Below are 22745 nucleotides of genomic sequence, written 5' to 3' on the forward strand. Positions count from 1 at the left end.
TTAAACAATGCTAAATTCCTTCAAAAACAGATGTGCTACTCACTTGTCATTGAAGTATCTGGCCCTTGCGACTGCATGAATGGATGCTGGCACTAAAGGGAACCCTGAAATGATTAAAGTTATAGATCAGTCTTGGTATTTGTTTAGCTTGGATTTCATGTGTGTCACACACTAATAAGTCTGTTGTTCACAAAAAGTATGGATGTGAAATTACATCCTTCAGGAAAGAAGTTATTCCATCACACCCAGATCCTGTCTATACCTCAATGATGAGACGCAAAAGGGATTAACATTCAAGGCAAGCCAAAAGGAGAAGCAAAACCCACAGACCATGCTCTCCTGGGGTCTCAAAACTGCTGCCAGGCTCCCCTGTGTTGCTGTGGCTTTTGCAGGGAAGGGTGTGAGCAGGGAGTGTGGGAAGGATGTAGGGATCATTCTGTTCTCAGAGGAGTCTTCTCTCAGGAAACCAGGGACACTTGCTAAAGTCATGTAAATAACTGTTGAGCAAGAGAGACGTACATTGGCTTGCATGCCAGATTATGGAGCAATAAGAAACAGAGTGAAAGTTTCTCTTTTGGAGCCAATGGCATGAGAAAGTGTTTGGAGCCAGGAGGTTTTTGGGGGATGGTAATTTGTGATATCTTCTGTAGGTTCTCAGAGTCTGTTCAGCCAATCCCACTCCATGCAGCTTTATCTCAACAGGGAGAAGAGCTGTGACTACCATAAATCCACGTAACCTGACTTATTTGTGACATCTCAGAGGAGGCTTTGATGGGGAGCTGATGGGAGCAAATTTACACTGGGCTTGGCAACATGCCATGCTTAACAAAATGGAAAGCTCAGGTTCTTTTTTCCGGCTTGTCACTGAGAGTGACAGTCTGGTCCACTCCTTTTCATTTCCCTTCAGCTTGCTTAAATGTCATATCCCTTTCCAACAGGCTAGAAGCCTGGAACTGGGGAGCCTGCACCATGGTGCTGAGCCCAGTCTGTGCAGCATTGTGCATGCAGACAGCTGGACAGGATCTGCTGCCTTGTCTGTCCTGCGCAGAGAGCTTGGCACACACCTTTGGTGCTACTGCAGCTCTCTATGAACCACTAACCTTTCTACTGAGCTTTGGATATTCTACAATTATAAATTAAAATGTGTGAAAATATCCTATTGATACCATGATCAATCATGGAGGGATTAAAAGAACATAGGTCCTGTTTTTTCACGTTAATGGTTTCATAAAAATATTTAGAAGAGATGGAAGATCCTTAGCCATACTGTGGGGAGTGAAAACAGGGTCCAAAGATAAACAGGACACACTTATGTTTCCAGGCATCTTCAAGCAATAGCTATTTACTCTATTGTCAAAAAAAAAAAAAAAAGAAAGAAAAAAATTTTAAAAAAAAGTTCTTATTGCAATTTACCTTGGGAGGACAATGCAGCTGTGGGAGAAGAAACTGGATTGCCTTCTCCTTTATATGTTTTTAGAAAGTGATTCCAAGGCCTCTGGCTGCAGAATTACCTTTTTGGGTGATGATGCACAGCAAAACAACAAAAAGCTCAGAATAAAAAGAAAAGAGCTTATGACCTCAGGGTGAGCTCATGGGATTAACAACTTGAGAAAATAGTTTTGAATGGGAAATGGAGCAAGTCTGGGCCAGTTTTGTTGGAAGATTGAAATGCAATTTTTAAGGGGCCTTTCTAATAGCAAAATTTCTTCAGCTGAAAACTGTGGCCTGGAGTATTGCAAGTAGAACATGCCATATGATGAAAAAAGAGCTTTTTTCTTCTGCTAAATGCATTAGCCTAGGATATTTGGCTCAACAAACTCAAAAGCAAATCTCAAGAATGCTGTGGAAAGTCTTCACTAGCTAGTTACAGGTGAAGAAGCTCATGACTCTCTGAAACTCAGATTTCCAGCTGCAGGCTGGATGGGCTATTCCAGGGCTGAGTGTTGCTCTTGTAAAGGGGCAAAAAGCAGAGAGTGGCGGAGAAGTGGAGCATCAAAGACTGTGGGGTCGTGGTTACATGCATCAGAGTCCCACCTGCACACAGTGAGCAGTGAATGTTGCAGAGAAGGTCCCCAGTCATCCCAGGGACAGGTCAGTATTCCCAGTAACATTTGGAAGGCACTCAAGTTTCAGCACTGTCCAAATAAATGATTCCTTTTTCACTTTCATGCGGGTGAAGCTGCCTGAAGCAGCCAGAGTGAACTGTAATGTTGCACACTGTTTCCTTGTCCTGCCTAATGGTGATTTCCTGACCCAGTGAAACAATAAGAAATGACATCCTCAGCAGGGGCTCCCAGAGAAGGGGTCAGCTGATGGCGTCAGCCTTGAAATACATCTGCCCATGCCAGATTCCGTTCAATCACCTCAAACCTTTTGTAGATGTTTTTATATTTGCTCAGATTTTTATTTTTCTTATAAAGCTATTTTACAAATGTCATTAGTGGTTTAGCCTTGATCTACTGAATTGTAATTCAGAGCACAGTCTGCTCTGGTTCCTCTTTATTGCCCTATGGAGAAACGTGTCTCTGTCCATTGATTAGCGTAGATGGATGTTTAAAGTTAGACGGTGTTACTACTCCTTCTGGAATCAGTGGAATTACAATGATTTATACAAACTTAAGAGGTTACCAGGTTGTCATAATCAGACCATTTTGCTATTCATAATATTTCTATTTAAGTTAGGAGGTGCTAATTGTTACTTTTTTTTCCTTTTAAAATTTTTTTTGTGGAAGTATTTGTCTTTTTTTTGTGGAAGTATTTGTCTAGTTTCATAAAAAATGGCTGCAGACATCATTGTCAAGAGTAATGTCCATTTTAAATAACTTTTTCCTTCTCAATATCACCCTATTACCACTGCCACTACCCTCTTCATTTTTTGGGCAGCTCTGCAGATACTGATGAGTGTCTTATCAGGTAACTTCACTGAATTCCCCACTGTGCTGCTGGTGCCATTCTCAGCACTACTACAGCTGGTTCATTAGCTTTCATTGCAGGCTGGATGTCACAGGAGCATTAAATTGCACTGCCTAAATTGAATAGCACCAGGAAAAAATATGTCTATGGCTGTATTGCTCTTCCACAATTGGATGTGGAGTGACACTATTTTGGGAAGCCTTGTTCTGCAATACACGAGAAAGCTTTGTCTGGAAGCAAATGTTTAAAGTGCCTCGTCACATTGGGTTGCTGTTTCACATCCCTATGAGACTTTTTATATTGAAATATTCTGAGCTATGAGATTTTTGTGATAGCACAGCTGCTTGCTCCAAGAGGACTCAGCTATTTGGATTGGCAAGGTCCAGAAACTCTAACTTGATTTAGGGCTCTTCAGGAAGGTTGTCTTCATTTAAGAGCTGATAATGTTTCACATAATTATAATTCCAAAAGCATTACAAGTGACTCTCTTAGAAAATATGCCATTCTCATAAGAAAAAAGAGTGCATGCTGTTGTTCTCATTTTGAAAAACCCAACAAACAAAAACCATGAAAGACAAATTATTACGTGCCTGGAGACTGCTATCTGGCACTACAAAGTATATAAACTAGAAAATCATGTTAATTTTCTTGGTATCTAATGTAGGTATCCAGAGAGCACTAAGCCTTGTATTGTAAGAGGAAAGTAAATGACCAGATTTTAAAATGAAAATCCAGATAGAGGATAACTTTGCTGTTACTGCCTATTTAGGATCAAATATTGGATGCCTAATTTGCATCTGAAGATGTTGTTTTAAATTTCTTCAGAATATATAGAACTGGGTAATTTCCCTCTGATCTAATTACCTAGTTATCTAATTATCCATTTATCTAATCTAAAAATTGCTAATTTTTATTGGTTTAAACAATAGGCCTATTTTTCTATTTTCTTGCTGTAAATGAAATAATCTTGAAAAAATACAACTTCACCAAAGAGGATGGCAAATATAGGATAAATTGTGTCTGCTTCAGACAGGGTTGCAGGAACATCCCTGTGTGCAGTGGGGCAATGGGTAAAGGTCCATTATTTGCTGGTTTGCTGCACCAGTGGTTTCAAGATAGGGGAGCTGCCTTACCAGAAATTGGAATGAGGCCAGAGATTCATGGTTGCCAAATGGGAAAAAAACTCTTGATATTGATTTTCTGTCAACACTGATGCGGACTGGATTTAAAATAGTGATTGAAATGTAAAAGATTAGCCTTTTATTGGACCAGATAGTCCAAAGAAAAATATCTGCTGCTTCCCATTAAAAAGGCAATGGGTGCCTTAGGAAAACAGAAACAGAAAACAGAAGAGAATGCATATTTGGAGATGAAGAACCAGACCTAGTCATGGTTCCTTCGGCAGTATGCATGTGACCACATGCTGCTGGACAAGACCAGTCCTGACAGCAAAGCCATTATCTACTTAGTAGGTAAAATAGAATTTTTCCTTAAAACAACTTATGGCAAAATGTATTTGGTATTGGATTCGCTTCCAAAGAAATTCTGGTTCCTCTTTGTATGCTGTGTTTGCTTCACTTTGTGACACACAGATACTGATCTTTCCTCCAGATTCCAGGAAAATTATACTTTATAGCTACTGTCACATATTCATGTTTTTGCATACGTGTGACAAAAATAAACAATTTATTTTCAGAAAACAGATATACTGAACAGAAATATATTTTTCCAATAGCTTTTCTTAACAGAACGTAAGCATTTCTTTCTGCAAATCCCAAGATGCAGCAAGTAAAAAATATTTTTATGTGCTGTTTTCTGTAAGTTTCTAAGCCCATATAACTATATTCTCAATTTAGGGGTCCAAGAACTCAGTCTTAAGGTATGATCTAATGATATTAACTAGATCTTAAGTAGTACAGAAGTGCTAGAAGAATTCAAAAATCGAAGTGTACTGACCAATCTTGCTACAAATGGTAGCATACATACCCCAGCCCAAGAGGTAATACCAGTGCAAACGCTGTTCTTCGGCAAACACTGCCACCACGATCAGCGTGTGAAGATAAATGCCTTCGCAGAGCATCCAGAAGTAGTTGCAGCCCAGCATGTACTGATGAAAGAATTGCAGCACTTTGCAGCTTACCTGTTAGATAAATGAGAGAAAGTCACACGCTTGACCAGCATTTTGCATTTAAGTAGGCGAAGACAAATGTTACTGCTAGGCTGTAAGATAGCAAAGGGTAACAAAAATTCCCAGCTCTTTCTGGTTTTTGGTTTTTTTTCAGCACCTATCAGTGAGAAGGATTTCAAACTTTAATAAATGAGATGAACTAAAGGAATTAAATGGAATTAAATGAATTAAATTAAATTAGCCCGGAGAAAAGGAGGCTTGAGGTGACCTTATCACTCTTTACAACTCCCTGAAAGGTGGTTGCAGTCAGGTGGGGGCTGGTCTCTTTCTTCAGGCAGCAACTGACAGAACGAGAGGTCATAGTCTCAAGCTGCATCAAGGGAAATATAGGTTGAATATTAGGAAAAAGTTTCATACAGAAGGGGTGATAAAGTACTGGAATTGTCTGCCCAGGGAGGTCGTGGAGTCACCATCCCTGGATGTGTTTAAAAGAAGACTGGATGTGGCACTCGGTGCCATGGTTTAGTTGAGATGTTAGGGCATGGGTTGGACTCGATGATCTTCCAACCTAGTGATACTGTGGTTCTGTAAATTAAATTAAAATAGAATAAAATCCTCACAAAATATAAGAGAATTATGGTAACAGCACGCCCAAAAATACCAAAAAAAAAAAATTCCTTAAAAACTCAGTAAGCTGGTGGAGGTTTTATAGAACTGAAACAAACCACTTGTTCTAGAGGTCAAAGGAGGGCTGTGAAAAAGACTAGCATCGAGTTCCAATTTGGATGACTTCCTTTTGATCAAACTTTTCTTTTTGAGGGCCCTCCTCTAAACCAAAGTTGTTTACACTTCGAACAGCCCCCAGCTCTGAATGAATTATTTTGGAAATGCAAGCTTCTGTGACAGCAGAGATTCTTTTTGTAGGGTACCAGGGATACTGTCTGCCATTTTGCGAGGTGACAGCTTTCCTCTATTCTGATGAAATAACAAATTGGCATGTGGAGCTAAATGGAGCTGGTGAAGTGGTTCCTGTGCATGGCTCAGACAAGGATGCAGAGAACTTAACAAGGGATTGTGGCTACACATTTCTGGGAAGCAGTGGGCAGATGGTGGAGGGAATCATGTTGTGTCCACTACTGCAGTGTCGACTGGTGAGGGACGATGCTGCTCCTCTTCTGAATGGGTCTCATGTCCATTTGCTTTCTTAGCGACGGCAGTGAGGTCCTCCACCTGGACTCCTTGTCATCACAACCCAGGAGGGCCAGGAGGAATGGCAGGCCTTGCTGTACTGAGAGAGACCCACTGCTTCTGGGGAGCACCACATGCTACCTAGAAATCTGAGGTCATAGCAGTGATAGCAAAGTAACAGTCACCATCTGCGGCCACAGGAGAATAACTATTTCCCTTAACTTCTGCAGAAGAAAACCCTTGGCAAAGAATAAAGGATTATTATGACTAGTACTTTCACACACATCACATTAATTTGAGAATTTATGTGAAAAAGGTATTATAAGGAGTTTAAACACAACAGTGCATTGAGATAAGATGTCATATTCATATTATTCAAAGGGAAACAAAAATCAGTCTGCTTTGGATGAGGTAACAAATGCAGTGTGTTTCAGCTATGGCTAAGTGATGCAATGGAAATATTTTCCTACAATAAAGAAACTGTTTTTCTTTGGTCAGAGCAAGTAAAAGAGATTTTTCATTAAAGAGAACCTTTTACTGATAAGAATTGGATTGGCAAAAATAAAACACAACAAATGCAACCAGTGAAATCCAGGAAAGGATTATTTCAGTACCTTCACACTCTGAAGGGGAGTTAAATGTCATGAGCTTTTCAGTCTGCAATGTGGTGTGCAGGTGACTGAAGCTAGTGGGTTTTGCTGCTCTCATGAGCAGCACAGGCTGACAGGAAATAACAGGTCCTTTCTAATGCAGCCCCATAGGTGTTGCTCAGATTGGTCTCCTGAACAAAGAAATAACAAATACTCCACTTTTTGACAGCCTGGAAACAGACAGCACTGTCCTGCACTGTCCTGTTGATTGCTATAGCAAGGGTAAGTGTGAAAAAATTATCAGGAAAAAATTACCAGTCCTCAAAGTCAGCCTTAAAAAAGCAGCTCCTTTTGTGCTTCTGGAAGGATGGCCAAGAATGAGCCTCTTTTGGCAGAAGGCAGCATGGAAAGAAAGTCAGTCTGCGAGCAGGGAGGCTGTCTCTGGCCACATGTTTGCATTGCATTGATGGGCACAGAAACTGAGAAAGGTTCTCTACAGATCTGTAGGACAGCATCCAAGAAAAAAAGAGTCCATTATTGCTGATTTTCCTTCCTCATAAAAACAATCTCCAATGACTGCAATGATTGTGGCCTAATTACTCAAGGGCAAAAGGGGTCAATAGGAATACAGTCAGTCATATTCCTCTCACTTGCAAATCTCACAGAGAGTTATGGAAATCTTGAAAACACCACAGCTGCAGTATGCAACAAAAGCACTTCAAAAGGATTCTGGAATATTTCCCAGAGGAGAAATAAAACAATTTACTCTCTTTTTACAAGAAAGAGATAGAAACAGTGTCTATGATGTTTTGCAGGGTATACTGTCATGTTATAAACGCTTTTAATGTTCCAGTCCTGCCAAAGGAGTCCCAAAGGTCCATCTGCCTATGAAGGACCCTGCAATTGCACAATAATGTAATTGGCATAGTGCTCTCCTCAGCTAATCCAGCAGCCTCTCATCACATGTGCTTGTCATTTCTCTGTTAAGGCTCTCCTTAGTTATTGGTTAAGAGCTTATGGACAGAAAACTGAACCATTAACTGCACCACTAACCCTCACCGGGGCAAGTCAAGTAAAAACTCTTGAACTGCACAAGCTCCAGAACTCCACTTTCAATGATAATAACAAAATTTAATATGAAGTAAACCTGCTAATTGTTTGAGGAAGGTTGTCCTAGTAATTCAGTCAGAGCAAAAGGCTTGACTCTGTTTTGGCGCAGTAAAGTCTTACAGATTTCTGTGTGTGCCCATCCCTGCAGTGCTCTCCTGGGTAAAGGAACTCAGGTTGGCAGGCTGGGTGGTCTGTGTTTTACATCAGCCCTTGTCAATTCCAGAGAGCCTGCCCTATGGAAAGCAAGTATGAGAAAGCCCCTCAGTGTGCATAATGAAATGTTTCTTCTCCAAAGCTCACTATCCATTGAAATGCCCCCCACAAACATTTCAAACAAAGTGCTGAGAACAGGCCAGCCAGGGTTATCAATTTTAAACCTAGCCAGCTATATGAGCCATCACTACAACTGTACACTTCTTTGTTTAAAGGGAAATAATATTTGACCTTACTATTCTAGTTCCTCTTCACCTCTGGGAAACCTCCCCAGTGCATGGCAGCAAAGGACCCTCCCCGAAGAGATTACAGCTTGCCATGGAGGCCAGATATGATTTATTCAAATTCAGTTTGAAGGCAATACAATATATTCTCAAACTTTCTAAGCGTAGCATTTTAAAAGAGTAGCTTCAAGTCTGGTTACTGCTCTGCCTTAAAAAATGGTGTTTTTTTAATGACTATTAGAACACTATTCAGCTAAAATATTCTTAAATTCCAAGTATCCATATGTTACACAAATAAGCAATAAAAGTTTTTTCCAAAGCAAGACTGTGCTAAGGATTGTAGCTGTAAATCACTGGCTATCAGAACATCACACCATTATACAATGTATCTGCAATGAGTCATCCATTAAACTGTGTTCCAGTCAGAAACCTGGCATACTGGGGTTTGGGAGAAGATTAATGTTTTAATATACTTTTTAACCATTTACAGAATGAAATGTACACGGTTCTCAGAGGGCTCCCAGGTTTTGTGTTACAAGACAGCAAAATATGAAATTGAACAACAGGGGATATTCTTAACAGCATGTGTGTCCATGTCTATGCTACAGCAAAGCAGCCAGCCCAGATTTACACATTCTGGACAGGAATTATTAAGGCTACATCTGCACATACCTGAGTCCTGGCTGCTGTAGCCATAGTTCTCCCTGGACTGCAGCTTTGAGCTCTGCAGGGCCAGAGGGGTCCTCACAGCACATCTGTCTCAGTGTGCAGTGGCCACTAGCTCCTCACCTGCAGCATGGCAAGTGTGACACAGCGTGAGGCAAAGCAAAACAGCCTCACCATTCCCAAGGGATTTTGTCAGCTTGGTTTCTGAGTGGTGTTGCCAGAGGGAGGCAGTTTTTCAGGGATCCATTGCAGATATGAGACTGACTGATGGAGGAAAGCAGATAGGCCAGCAAAGAGGGAGAGAAGACAAGGGCAGGGCTGTGTAAAAACAATAGCACAAGACAGCGCAGCCTGCTGCTCATTTGGACAGGATCTGCTGCCACCTTCTCCCAGTGGAGGGAGGCAATCCCTGACAAAAAGGGTTAAGAGCTCCTGCTATTCCAGGTACCTGTCCCCTACCATGACACCCAAGCAAGAGCCACCAGGCACAGGACAGTAGGACAAGGCAGAGGTTACTCAAATCTGCATCCAGGCATAGCTGAGCTCTGGGCATTGAGCTCTGAACCAGGGTAGTTTAAGTTTGCATGGAGTATATCTAACAGTCAAGTGCACCTACCTTATGTTTGAGGTGTAAGATCTAGACCTACAAAAACATTTCCTGGGGACTAAGTACACTTTGATGACATGGATATATCCACTCACAATTCAGTTAAATGCTTCAGGAGTTTTCTAATGATACAACTGGGATTTGTGATACTAAATATAGACATCCAATCTATCTCTCCAGTAATCAAAAGATGATGATAGAGATGATGGAGATTGTGTTAGAAATTACCTCATCCTAAAGGATATATCTAAAATAAGCCAGATGGATAGTACCCTGACTGTAACTTTGTCTATCTTTAGCATGGGGTGACTAGGTCAGCTGTATGTGTCTGCAAAACAGGCATCCAAATGTAAGACATGTCTGACCTTAAATGTTTATGAGTGTTTTAATTCTCTAGGTGTACTCAGATGCTGCTCCAATGTCTTTCCTGGGGTGACCTGCTGCTAGGTAGAGCTGCCAACCCTTCAAAGGATGTTGGGCCAAGGGGATGTCAGAAAAATTGCAAAGTCAGTCAATTGGGTGTATGAAAGCATAAGCCACTCAGAGGTGAGATGGTGAGCAAAGGAGTTCAATTATCCAAACAACTGACTTATTATTGGCCAATAGCTCATTCTGCCAACTCAATTTAAAGGTCATGTGCATAACTAACCCAAGCCTCTTGATGTTTAACTCCTACTGAAAGTCATTGCCGTCTCTTCTTCCATACCCTTATTCCACATATTTGGCTGTCATCTGTAAAGGCACATTAATGTTCTTTCATTTTTTTTCCTCTTCTGATTCAGGCTGCTTCTGTTTGTTCTTAGATACCTTCAAGAAAGACAGGGTTGCAGGGGCATGGCTGAAAATGGGTGATACTGCTGGTCTGCACAGCAGTCATTGAAGGGCATGTCTGACTTCAGGGTATAGATGTGCAGGATGATGTAGTCCCTGGAGAGGAATGAGCACTCTGCATTTAATTCACTTGACCTGCTTTAGCCACCTTCTTTAGAGTCAGGTAAATTGTCTCAGATTGAGACACAGCTGTCTTTACAAGAAGCACTGCCATTTAATCAGACAAATCCCAGCAAGGAAAATAGCTATGGCAGCATGGGGTCAGGGAGAGTATTGTGTTTTGGAAACATTATTGTACTGTCCTTCTGAGGGGAATTCTTTTGTGAAGAATCCAATGTTTTGAAGGATTTTGAAAAATATTTTTTGGGCAATTCATACTCACATTTCTCACATTTCAGTTAGACCCTTTTAAAGGCATACTGCAAGGAAAAGTTGGAGAGACACCTTGAATGTTTCTAGATATAATTGCTTTATATTCACAGAGAAATATCAACACCTGTGCTGCTTAAATGGTCTATGAATGTGGGAGGCCTTGTGTAAAACATAAGTTCATTAGGATGTGCCACGTCCATGCAGTGAAACACAGAATCCTTCAAAAGGCAACTGTTAACATCTCCACTTGTTGATCTGACATTTAAGGACTGGCTACTTGACATTTTCTATGCCTAGGGACTAATGGCATATTATTATCTGTTTAACTTTCAGTCTCTCAGACTCATTGGAGACAGCACAATTCACAGAAACTTACAGTTGCCCAGGTATTATCCCAAATTTTTACGTCGTCTTCACTTTGTCATCTCTCCTATCTCTGAGGAAGACCAAAAGGTAAAATGAAAAAAGCCTCAGAAAGGCATCTAAGTCAAACACAATTCCATACCCTGGAAGATGAATAGCCTTTTGGAGACTGCCACAGCTCAGATCTGAAGGTAAAGTAAGCACATCTTTCTTGAGCAGCAGTTCTGGAGACGCATAATGAATTTCAGAAAATCTGGAAATGGATTCACTCATTTTGCATAAAGCAAAAGTGTGTGCTTTCCACTGTGGCTAAACAAAAGAATGACAGCAAGAACTGGGATGTTGAGATTCTACTGATTTTGGGAACAACTATGCTGGAAGTGCTCACTTCTCACTGCCACAAGAGCTTCAGAGACTAGGCAGAATGACAGATTAAATCTGACTTTTCACAAGTATTTGCATCTGAAGTTTGGACTTGTATTGGGTATTTGAGTGCAGGTCTACCCCACCTGAGCAGAAAAGATGCGGACAGAAAACCTGGAAATGAGCTCTGGGATTTGATGCCTTCAGCTTCTGGGCAACAATGAGTCTTGCATTACAAGGTTCTTTCTGGAAACACATTTCTGGAGGAAATGGTACTCAGGCTCCTAAATAAGAGGCCATACACAGGATCTGATAGAGTCAGAGTTATTTTGACTCAAAAATCTTTAGACTGGGCTACATGAAAGCTGTCATGTCTCCCTTTCTTTGTTGATGAGGGTACATATAGATAGAGTAGGAGTTTCCTTTCCCTGTCACCTCTGTGGTCACCCCTCTGCAGACACATGAACACTGGAACTGTGCTTGCTTGCACCTCGTGGGCTCAGTCACCACAACTGTGAACCTCAGCAATGTGATGTGGTGCTTTGTTTAATTCAGAAGTTCTTCTTAGTGGACACAGCTTCTCTCTAGCTTTCAACATTAGCGCCAAATCTTCCTGTTACTCTCATTCTATTGATTTTGCAATTGCCCAGGCTCTGTGTCACCTCTTGGTGGCTAAAATGGCTGCTGAGGATAAGTAATCTAATGGAAGCAGGATGGAGGAATAGATGTACTAAGATAAAAGACTTCAGAGATGCTTTGACAGTGACAGGAAAGTTGTGGAAATAGCTAGATGAAAAAAAAGAATCAAATTATTTAACAAGAATGGCACATCCTGAAGCTCTACCCCAAATACAGTACATGAAACAACTCAGAAGATGGAAGCACCCCTTTCCTTTGTGGACCACCACCTTTGCTGTTTCCAGGGAGGTCTGGTCCATGAGGGGAACTGCTGGAAAAACTAAGGAAAATAAATCACATGGAGCAGCAGTTGTGCCATTTGTCCTCACTGGTATAATTTGTGCACATCATATTTGATAAAAAGATGTTTTAGACCCCTCATGCTCTGCCAGGCAGGATATGAAAGCAAGAAGAGGTGAGAAGATAACATTTGTATGGCAAAAAATACCCAAACTGACATTCTTCCCGAAAGGCTGTAAATCTCCTTTGCTTCCTTGTCTTACATTGCCTCTCCATTCCTTTGGGAACAGGGGAATACCAATATTGGAACCCCATAAATCACAGTAACTATTCTTTTACATCTGTCCACACAGCTCAGTGTTTTATTTCTACTATTTTTCTGTAATTGTGGTAGGAAGGAAAACCTAGCACTATTGGGAAGTTGTGGTTTTCACTTTAATTTTTCAATGGAGAGATTATTTATAGCGTTCTAGTGTCCACAAGACACTAGAAATTTTAGTATTGCTACTACCATGGCCTTGCTTTAAAAATTTAATGTCAGTGGGCACCAGCCTTTGTGCTCTCTTGGTCTAAATAATAATGCTGAAAGCAGTAAGATTCTTAAAAGATCTTGGTGCTTAGAAGGCTTGCTTGTTCCAGGAGATGGGTTTTGGGCAGTATAGATAACCAACTGCCCCTTGTCATCCCACCTCATGCCCACAGAGTCAGCAAGCTTAGTGAAATGCTTGAACAGGGAAAGGGACTGTGTTCTCCTGCCAGAGACAAAGAGTGCATGTTGCACCATCAGCTAGGGTGGTAAACTAGCTCAATTTAAAGTGCATCTACATCTACACAAGGAGGGAAAAACAGCCTCCATCCTCTCACCCCTCATGTTCAAGGGCCGAGTTACTTACAGATGCTGCCAGGAGGAAATGAAATCATGCTGTGTGTAATTAAACAGAATTTAAAGCTTTGGGTTCTTGCATACCAGGTCTGCCACTGAACCCATATAAGAGGGTGTACAGATTGTTTATACATTAAGGCCCAAAGAATCTGCGTGGCAACGAGATGGGACTTGACAGTGGGATTGGAGTGTGCCTGAATGGATGCTGTGTCCTTACTCTCTGACATAGCATGGCCAAGCATGAGACCCCACACAGGGCTCCTAGGAACTACTAGTGGAGCACTGGCCCTTGCTATGGCCTCTACAAAACTGCAATTAAAATACAAACTTTCCCACCATACAATGGCAGAAGCAAGGGTGAAACTACCACACAAAAGCTGAAGAGACTACAGAAGAGCCTGCAGAAAGAAGAGAACAGATGTTTCTACTAGAACATGAAAGAGAAAAAAAAATACAGTAAGATCTCTAAAAGCCTTTGTGGAAGAGGTTCTAATTACTGAGACAAATTACTAATTTGTGACCAAACTTAGCCCCACCTAAAAGCATATTTATATGATGCCCATGCAGCTGATGAATTTCCCAGTTTCTCATTGGCAGAGCTGCCCCTTCAGGCATTAGCTGTTGATTCCTTTTACTCCCATCAGTATGAGTATTAAAATGACTACTCTTGTGGAATACGGAAAATGAAAAATACAGATCTAATGCGTAAGATTATATTGAGACATTTGGCAGCAAGAGTTTTATTTATATTTCTGGAGGTTTTATTGGAGAACATCATGTCCACAGATCACCCTTCTACTGTGGGTCAGTCTCATTTAGGAAGGTGATAGATGATATGTCATCCTATGAATGTAGTTCCAGTAATAGCATAATTAATGCAGTTCCTAGTTCAGATACAACAGTCAAAATTTTCAGTATGTGTAATTAGGTGTTCATGCACGTGTCCTGTTTATTTTTGTTTAAACATCTTTGAAACTTGTCCATTGCTTCTTAATTTCTTGTATGGCCACCTGGACTCAGATCCTTCTTTTCCACAGTTTCAGGTTCAGATTTATCCAACAGAAAGAGAAACAGAGAGAGAGAAAATTGTATTACCAGAAAATATGAAGTAAATAAGCAAGTTAAGATCATTGTAAAATTGGCTTGACTTACCATTTTACATGAGCAGAATGATCATCAAAGGATTTAACTCTTAGCAGCAATGTGAGTAAGGATGAGGTACAGATTCTCCTTGTGTAAATGATGCTTTGGATTGTCTCATGTCATTTCTCCCTAGATCACAGGGAGAATAGGGTTGTCTTGGAGTTAAGAAGGAATTTTCTCTCTTGCTCTTCCTGACTTTTCTCCTTGTTATTTAAGAGATTATCCTTTCTTCTTTCAAAATTATATGGATTTGTTGATATCCTCATAAATTATGAATCACTGAAAGTATTTTCCCACGGCATTTCACATGTAAAAATATTGTGAAAATTTAGGTAGGAAAAAAAAAAAGCAATAACTCTTGGGGTGGAAGCACATTTATTATTTTGCAGAATAAATACCAGCAACTTCATCTCAGTATATGGCTGTTATCTGAGTGGTATCCATGACTGCTTGAAATTCAATCTACACATTTCAGTATTTCTGTGTATACAAAAGGTGAGAGCCATACATATATGAGCCTGTGAAGTTCCAAAGATGTGCATGTAGAAAGTGGGTAAGTGCAGCAGACTAGAGGAAGTTGGAAGCAGTAATCTTCAAATGGACTTATTAAAGCAGAGGGCACAGTAGGAGTAGAAAAAAACCCAAGCTGTAAAGCTTTCATTTGCTCTGTTAATAGGCATCATCATTAAAATATTATGGTAATTTTTGTAATTTTTTTAGCATTTTAAACAAAAATCCTCTAAATCTTCATATACTCATATAGAGATTTTCTGTAATTTCATCATATGTTAAAAATATGCTCCTGTCTGTTAGTTTTCTTTTCCCAATCACAAACTTAAAATTTTATTATGTTACTAAGGTAACAGAATACATTTTCTAGTAAGGCTGGGACACTTTGAGCATATTAGCAGGTCACCTCACCTCCTTATTCTTTTTTTTTTGTTTTTTGGGAGGGAAATCTAGACTGTGAGGCAAGATCAAGCAGTGAGTGTACCCTCATCCCATACTCGATGGTGGGACAAAAATGAGAGACCTCAGATCTTCCGGCTCCAAGTTTTGTACCTCATCTGTAGACAATCTTTCACTGCTGGGTCAAAGACATACAAATTTGGTTTGGAAGAAGAAATTGCAAAGCAATGGCTTTGCTCATCAAAACATCTACTTAGCCAATAACTGCAGCCAATTTTGTTAACAGGACACTGCTTGGGTCATTTCCATGGCCATATTGAGCATTTAGGCTCCTGTTCATATTCTGAGCAGAGACCTGAGAGCTGAGTGTGGAACATGAACCTCTGCACCGCCTTGGGGCTCCGTGGCCTCCAAAGACAACTACTGGGGTCACTTTTATACTCTTTGTGCCGTAGTAATGGGGACTGGGGATATCATCATGTGATGCTCAGTGGGCTGGATGGAACCTGTTCAGTGGCTCCATGGCTCTATGGGAGTCTCTGGGAGCTCTGTCATTGACTTCACTGGTGTCGAGATTCCACTTCCAGTAAAGATCAGGCCAAAAGACACTAGAAAGTCTTTTGTTAGACAAATAGTTTTGTTAGAAAATAGTTTCTTAATGAAATCTTAAAACACAAGATTCCTTCCCATGCCCTCAACTTTTAGTTTAAACCGTTTCAGATAATTTATTTGTGCTGTCAGAAAGTATCATTCTTAACCCTGAGGTAATGATTTTACTTCAATTTAGGTGCCTGATTTCATCTGCCAGCTTTTTATCTTCAAATATCAAGTGTATTTTCACTCCACCTCTTGCACAGGCTATCTACACCTGATGCTATGCAATGAGGAGAAACAAAATGTGTGATTTTTAAATTATTCTTCTGCTCTTCTATTTTTTAATCTCCAGATGGTTTCTGAGACTGGTGATGTTTTCTTTAGGCTATACACTTTCTGCTTTAATTAACTTACTTAATCAGCACACATTTGAGAGACACACATGTGATCGGATAATATGAGGTGCTAATATTTAATTCCTTTCATGAAACTAGAGGCAGATAAATGTTGAATTATAATTGAATGATCTTATTAGACTACAAGCTGATTAGTGTTAAAATGAAACTTACCACATTTTCATTAATTTCGCATTGGCTGGGGCTGCTGTAAGGACTGACCACAATGTAATTGCTGGGTTAGAGAGCGAGATCAGAGCTGGATGACTGAGATGTCCCATATATATTTATCAGCTGAGGGGCTGGCACAATTTGTATCACTACCTAAGAGCAGTGAAGGTAGGTAACTAATGCTTTGATTTGATAACTGCCTCCCAAGTTAAAAAATGCAGCAAATAGACCTTTTTGTGTGTTGTATTGGAATAAGCCATCTCTCTTTCCATCCTGTCCCTCCCCAGTGTGTGGTTTGTGAAGAAGGACAAGCAGTCACCAAAGGCATCTATCACCTCAAGGGGCTTTGCTGGGAATGGTCAGGTAGCTATTGCTGGGAGCACTGGAGGTCTGACACATGCTTGTATGGATGGGCTGGCTGGAGCAAGTCTGGGGCTTGTACAAGATTCAAAGATTTTTATTGCTTGGTGAAGGATCTGAGCAAGTTTGAGTGAAGTTCTCAGAATCTGCACCCTCTGTGTGTGTTTTCCCAGATGGCTATCATTAGCTGAGGAATGGGAATTCTAGGTTTTGGCACGGCCATAGTGATTTTTCTTGGTGTTAGGATGGAGAAGAGTCATGCAGTACTTACAGGGTCCCTTTTTACAAGGCCTGGGTTAGGGACGACAGCAATGAGGTGGGCAATTGTAAACATGGAGTTCAGCACATAGGAAAAGAACAAATTCTTATGCAGTGTTATCCTTTGACAGCTGAGGCTCCTGAAAAATATGTAACACATGTCGTAAATTAGTAGTTTTCCTCTGATGTCACTTTAACAAGCTCTTTCTGGCAAGTCTCTCAAAAATGTCTTTTGGCAAGGCATGATTGGAAAATACATGCCTTGCATTGTGGCCATAACCTCTGAAAAATTTTTGGGTTTGTTTTTACACCTGTTTAGCACCACACGCTTCTTAGACCATGTTGTAAAGACCAATCCAGCTACATTCTTAGCTCTTGATGCCCTTCTTTAATTCATGGTAATTGACATATTAAGTGGTAAAGCAGAACCCTGAGAATTTTTGGATGCACATGATGCAAGGAATGAATATCAGGAATACTGCTGTATAAGTAACTGTTCCCTGGAGACTTAATTTCTCAAATACTCAGATGAAAATTATTTTCTACTTCAGGAATTAGTAGTGAGACAGGATGGGAATTTGGGCAGGAATCTGCTTAAATTACAGGGGGATTTGGGTTGGTATCCTGCATATTTCTAACTCCAGCTGAGATCCCAAAACAGAGGAGGTTGTTTTCCTGCTTAGAAGGAGAAGAAATCTCTTGAAATCACTGGTTTTGGGGAAGGTAGGATTGATGCTATTGTGGGTAGCAGAATTTCGCAAGATAAGTTTTCAGAACTCTTGTGAAACCAAATCATGACTGCAGTTTCAGACCTGAACAATGTCCCATTTCTAATTCATACCCAAATCCTCATGTCACCTCCTCATACATCCCTGAGGCACAGGAAAAGGGCCCTGCAGCTCTCCATGCCCCAGAGCATAGCGCCAGGCTGACAGAGAGTGATTGCACAAAGGCAGTCATGGAGCTGTTAGATAATGCTGTGCTGTCCGGTGATCACTGAGAGCAAGGAGGCAAAACTGCTGGGTAAAGAACAGCTAAGAAATATTGCTGTTTTGCTGGGGTAAGCTCAGGACTAGGACTCTTTTGCAGTCTGGAATGGAGCACAGGCTGTGGCTTTCTTTTCCTCTGCAGGTGGAGGCCAGTGCAGAGTGCACTCTCTTCAAAAAAATCTAGCCAGTTGAACTCTTTTCTACTTATTTTGCTTGCTTGTTTGCTTGATTTGTTTCCCTTCTTTAGCCCCTTGGTCATCTGCCATTTATTCTTTGTTTTCCTTACACCTACTTTCCACGTCATTGCATAGAGTTCTTCCCTTAGCTTGAGCTCATCTTTCTGGTTATTGTTATCAGCATCCAGCAATGCTTATCACTTCTTTTGACCTCCTTATTTATCAAGTCACTATCTTTGGTTCAGGATGTCTATGAGATGCAGATCCTGGTGGCTAAGAGAGTATCTCTGTACTCTTGGTCCTGATTTTATAGCCATCCCTTAGCATCAGCTACTGGCAAACACTGAGCGCCAGATACAGGGCTGGGTTCACGAACTTTCAGTTTGATTCACTGTAGGACATGGTATTGGAAAAACCAGACCATTCTTTGGAGCTAATTTTGCTACCCTATGTTCTTGGGCTTACTCCACCTGTATTTGTCCCTATCACAAATCTCACAAATCTAGTCTTGATGTTCCTTTTCTGCTCCTAAGCTCTGGTGATATTTATTCAGTCCTGAGTCTTTCTTTCTCCCCGTACTCCATCACGATACTTGGACTATGCCACTTAATCCCACTTTTTTGGGGACACCATGACATGCTTATCACTGTTTTTCTTTTGCAGCCCTGGGAACAGGACTGGTGTGACATCGGTTCCATTCCCAAGAAATAAAAATTTCCCAGTTTAGTACTGGGAACAATCTCTTCAGCTCCTGGCCACAGAAATGCAGACCCTTGTCTCTCAAGGTGCCTTTCTATATGTTTTTTGATACAGGGAGTCTTTTGTGATAATCTCAGCCAGGTAGGTGTGTCTTAACTCCCATTCCTGTTCTTCCTCACTGCTATACTTGACTTTTGGCAGTTTTATTCACCTATTAAATTGGACTGTCCTTCAGTACATGTTGCCTTTGTGTGCTGCCTAGGCTCCTTTCCCTGCTTGCCTTTCTCTCTTAGTTTTACTTCCTCCTCCTTTTTCTTCAATATTCCCCTTTTTCCTTGATTATGGTTCTCATGTTAAAGATCCACCTGTAGCATTAGTGTTAATTTCCATACCCTCACTTTCTAATTTCACTTTCAGTGTTTGCCATCACAATGGCATCAACACCTGCCTGACTTGGTCCACACCAAGAGGAGAAATTGGAACCTTACTTGATTCATCCTTTCTGCTGGTTTTGATAATCCTTAGCAATGTTCTCCTTCTCTGACCTGTTTTAGCTCTCTTCCTGGCCATTTTTGCATTATTAATCATTCCTTTGTGATGTTTTTGAAAGCTCCTTGGCATTGTCCCCAGTACCTTTCTGTATTCTCCCTACTCTGCTTCACTCTTGGGTGCATGGCATCACTCATGGGGATGGTGCTATGCAGGGCCAGGAGTTGGAATTGACGATCCTTGAGGGTCCCTTCCCACTCAACTTATTCTGTGTTTCTGTGTGATTCTTATAAATCAGTATGCAAGAAGGCATAACTAAGGCAGTCATCCATGTCTAAAACTTGTGAACTTTTTGTGTCTCCAAGCCTCTATCCATTGTCTCTTCAGAATGTCAGTCTATGTTTTCTGCGTCTCCCCTGTGTTTCACATTGGTTCTTTCTCCTACATTTCCTTTTTCAGACAGGTTCTCTTACCTACTCATGGTCACCCTTACTTGACTGTTCCTATCTCTACTTCCCTACTACAATTAGATTATTTTCCTCATAGAAATGCACTGTGAATCTGTCATTTTTCTCATGTATAAATACTGAGAATTTTGATTTTCATGCCTAGACACTTATTTTCCTCTCCTCCCCCATTGCAGGTATCAAATTATTTTCATGCTTTGTACCATGCCCTCCCTTGCCCCTGGGGGAAACACCCCAAAAATTTCACAAAATGTTCTTCCATTCATTACCCTTCAACTCCTTTTAAAACCTTGGCAGCAATTAGACTGCAGGTGCATTCATTACACAACATCTATTATTCTGGCAAATGTAGATTTGTTTTACTCCCCATCCGTCTTTATACAAATGTCTTTGTTTTAATAATTCAATTGGAAGGGATTTGGAGGTAGGAGTACTTCTTTATTTTGTGTTTTATTAAATAAGATAATGGGGTCTCACTCTGTAATTATAGAAATCTTGCAATAAGGTGATGATGCATGAAGCTGTTAGACACTCTACTTTATTAATGCTTTCTCCTGTTATGAGTTAGCATTGCTTAGTGATGCTCATCACTACTGATTCATTGTTCCATTCTGAAAATACTGCAACATCTGTGATGCCAGATCATTATGAATCTTGATACCCAAAAGTGAACTGAAAATAAATCTCTGCCAGTGAAAACTTATATGTGGGAAACTGCAATCCCTGCAAGCTACCTCTAAAGTCAAAGGCTATTATGCAGTCCTGAAACCATCTCTTGCTATCTGATGGACTGTCTGATTGACAGCTTCCTTTCAGCTGAAGGTCAAATAATCTATTGCTGTCATAGCCAGATGATAGAAAACAGCTGAAGGTTACATGAGCCCTGCTCCCACATAGCTTCATTCTCACTTTCCTGTGACTGTAGTTTGGTTTTCTCTTTGACTTCCCATTATGAAGCACTTTGGTTTAATTCCTTTCTCTCTTCTCCCTGTAACCTTTGTGTCATGGCTTAGTCATGGCAGGCGAAGGAGAAGCGGAGGAGGGAAGAGAGGAGGAGGTGTTTCACTGTCTGGAAGGCTGCTGCAAAGACCAGTCTTTCAGTGCAGCCTGGGACCAGTCAAGATCATGCGTTGTTCATGACTCAGAGCTCAAAGTGAGTCAGACAGGCTGACCTTGCCTTGCTTGCTGCAAGGAGTCACCTTGCTGGTCCATTTAGCATACCTAATTTGACCAGATCCTGTCTGTACTGTCCCAAAGAACTCAAACCAGGGTATGGGATTCCAAATCAGATAAAACTGTGCTCTTTCCAGTTTTCTCAAAGCATTACTGTGGCTATGGTTTTGTGCTATTTATCTGCTTAGATGGGAAGGGAAGTCATCAGTTCATTTAGCAGAGTTTCTAACTATCTGGGTAGCTGATTAAGATGTTTTGTCACTGGCACTCAACAAATTGCCTCTTTGGAAATTACCAGAATTCACAGCCTGTGTTTGGATCCACCTATTTGGAGTTTGCAATCTTACAAAATCTTATAATCTATGAGAAGTCCAACCATTTAATTTTCCTGTGTTTCCTAGTCTTTTTCTTAGTGGTGGTGATGTTGTGGACTTGATCTTTTACTACTCTTCCTGCTTGGCAGTTGAGGCAGAGGCATCTAATTCACAGTAGACAGGTTCACAAAAGAACAAGATTGAAATGCTCTATTTAAGATGCCATGCAGTAGCTGAAGTGCTTTCAGTGAATATTAGTCTCTTTTAAAATTTGGATACAGCATTCTGTTTTTCTTTTAATGAGGATAACAGGCTGCACACTAATGCCAGATTCCCTCTTAGGGCTGAGTCCTGTAAGTACCTACTGAGGTCAGTAGCACAGTTCTTCAGCCTCAGATGCAGGTAGTCCTGTTCTCCAGGAGCTTGGAGCTCCCACTCACTGCCCCATGCCCCAGTCACGGCACCTGGCAAGCTCTGGACATGCTCTTAAGGAACATAAGGCAATAGGTAAATGAAAGGCCTTACTGCATCCCCAGCTGCACCCATGTCCCCATGGGCTGCACTTTTCACACCAGTCCTGACAAACACAGCAACATGATCTTGGCTACACTCCACTGGGAGAGGTCCCATTGGTGAGAGGAGCCTGTGCTCAGACTTCTTTATCAGGATTATATAAAAAGACACTCCGAAGAGCTGCTTCTCACTGCCATGACAACTTCCAAGATTTCCTTTGGTTGAGATGCCTCAGGGAAAGAAGAGAGAGTGTCTGTAAGAAACACTTACTTGAAATAGAAGAAAATTGCCAAGGAAATCAACAGGGATGTTATAGACAAAGCGTGGCCGACGATCGCCATGTAATAAAGTATGAACGCCATCTGCAATTTAACAAAAAGAAAAGGCAAACATGAACAATTTGCAGGCACTCTGTTTGTTTTCTCATTAAGGAAGAATTTACAAAATCAACCTCCCATTTTGTATTTTTTGCTTTCAAACATTCTTTTTCTATGTATATTAAATATCAGCAATCTATTAAATAGCATGACTCATGATCTGAAGGTGTTTGTTACACATGCAGATCTGTTCCTGATATATTGAAGTAACCAGTGAGATCTCTGCTCACACTGTGTCACTAACTTTCCCAAGCTCTAGGACAGTGCAGCAGATGTAATACATTTAGATTTTTAATGTGTCATGACAAGTTTTCACACATATGCAAAAAAAAAAATTAAATTAAAGAGG

General features: G+C 40.8%; 1 protein-coding gene across 7 annotated transcripts in view; it reads right to left on the minus strand.

Annotated features, from left to right (window-relative positions):
* Positions 1-22745, minus strand: part of CALCR (calcitonin receptor) — a 149773-nt gene that overhangs the window by 20692 nt on the left and 106336 nt on the right. For all 7 annotated transcript variants that reach the window (XM_038128873.1, XM_038128872.1, XM_038128871.1 and 4 more), the window contains 4 exons: positions 22290-22381; positions 17213-17339; positions 4900-5053; positions 44-104 (listed from right to left, as the gene is read on the minus strand). In XM_038128873.1, coding sequence (XP_037984801.1) covers positions 44-104; positions 4900-5053; positions 17213-17339; positions 22290-22381 — 434 coding nt within the window. The remainder of the gene's footprint in view (positions 1-43; positions 105-4899; positions 5054-17212; positions 17340-22289; positions 22382-22745) is intronic.

This window comes from Motacilla alba, chromosome 2 (genome assembly GCF_015832195.1).
Source record: "Motacilla alba alba isolate MOTALB_02 chromosome 2, Motacilla_alba_V1.0_pri, whole genome shotgun sequence".
Lineage (NCBI taxonomy): Eukaryota > Metazoa > Chordata > Aves > Passeriformes > Motacillidae > Motacilla > Motacilla alba.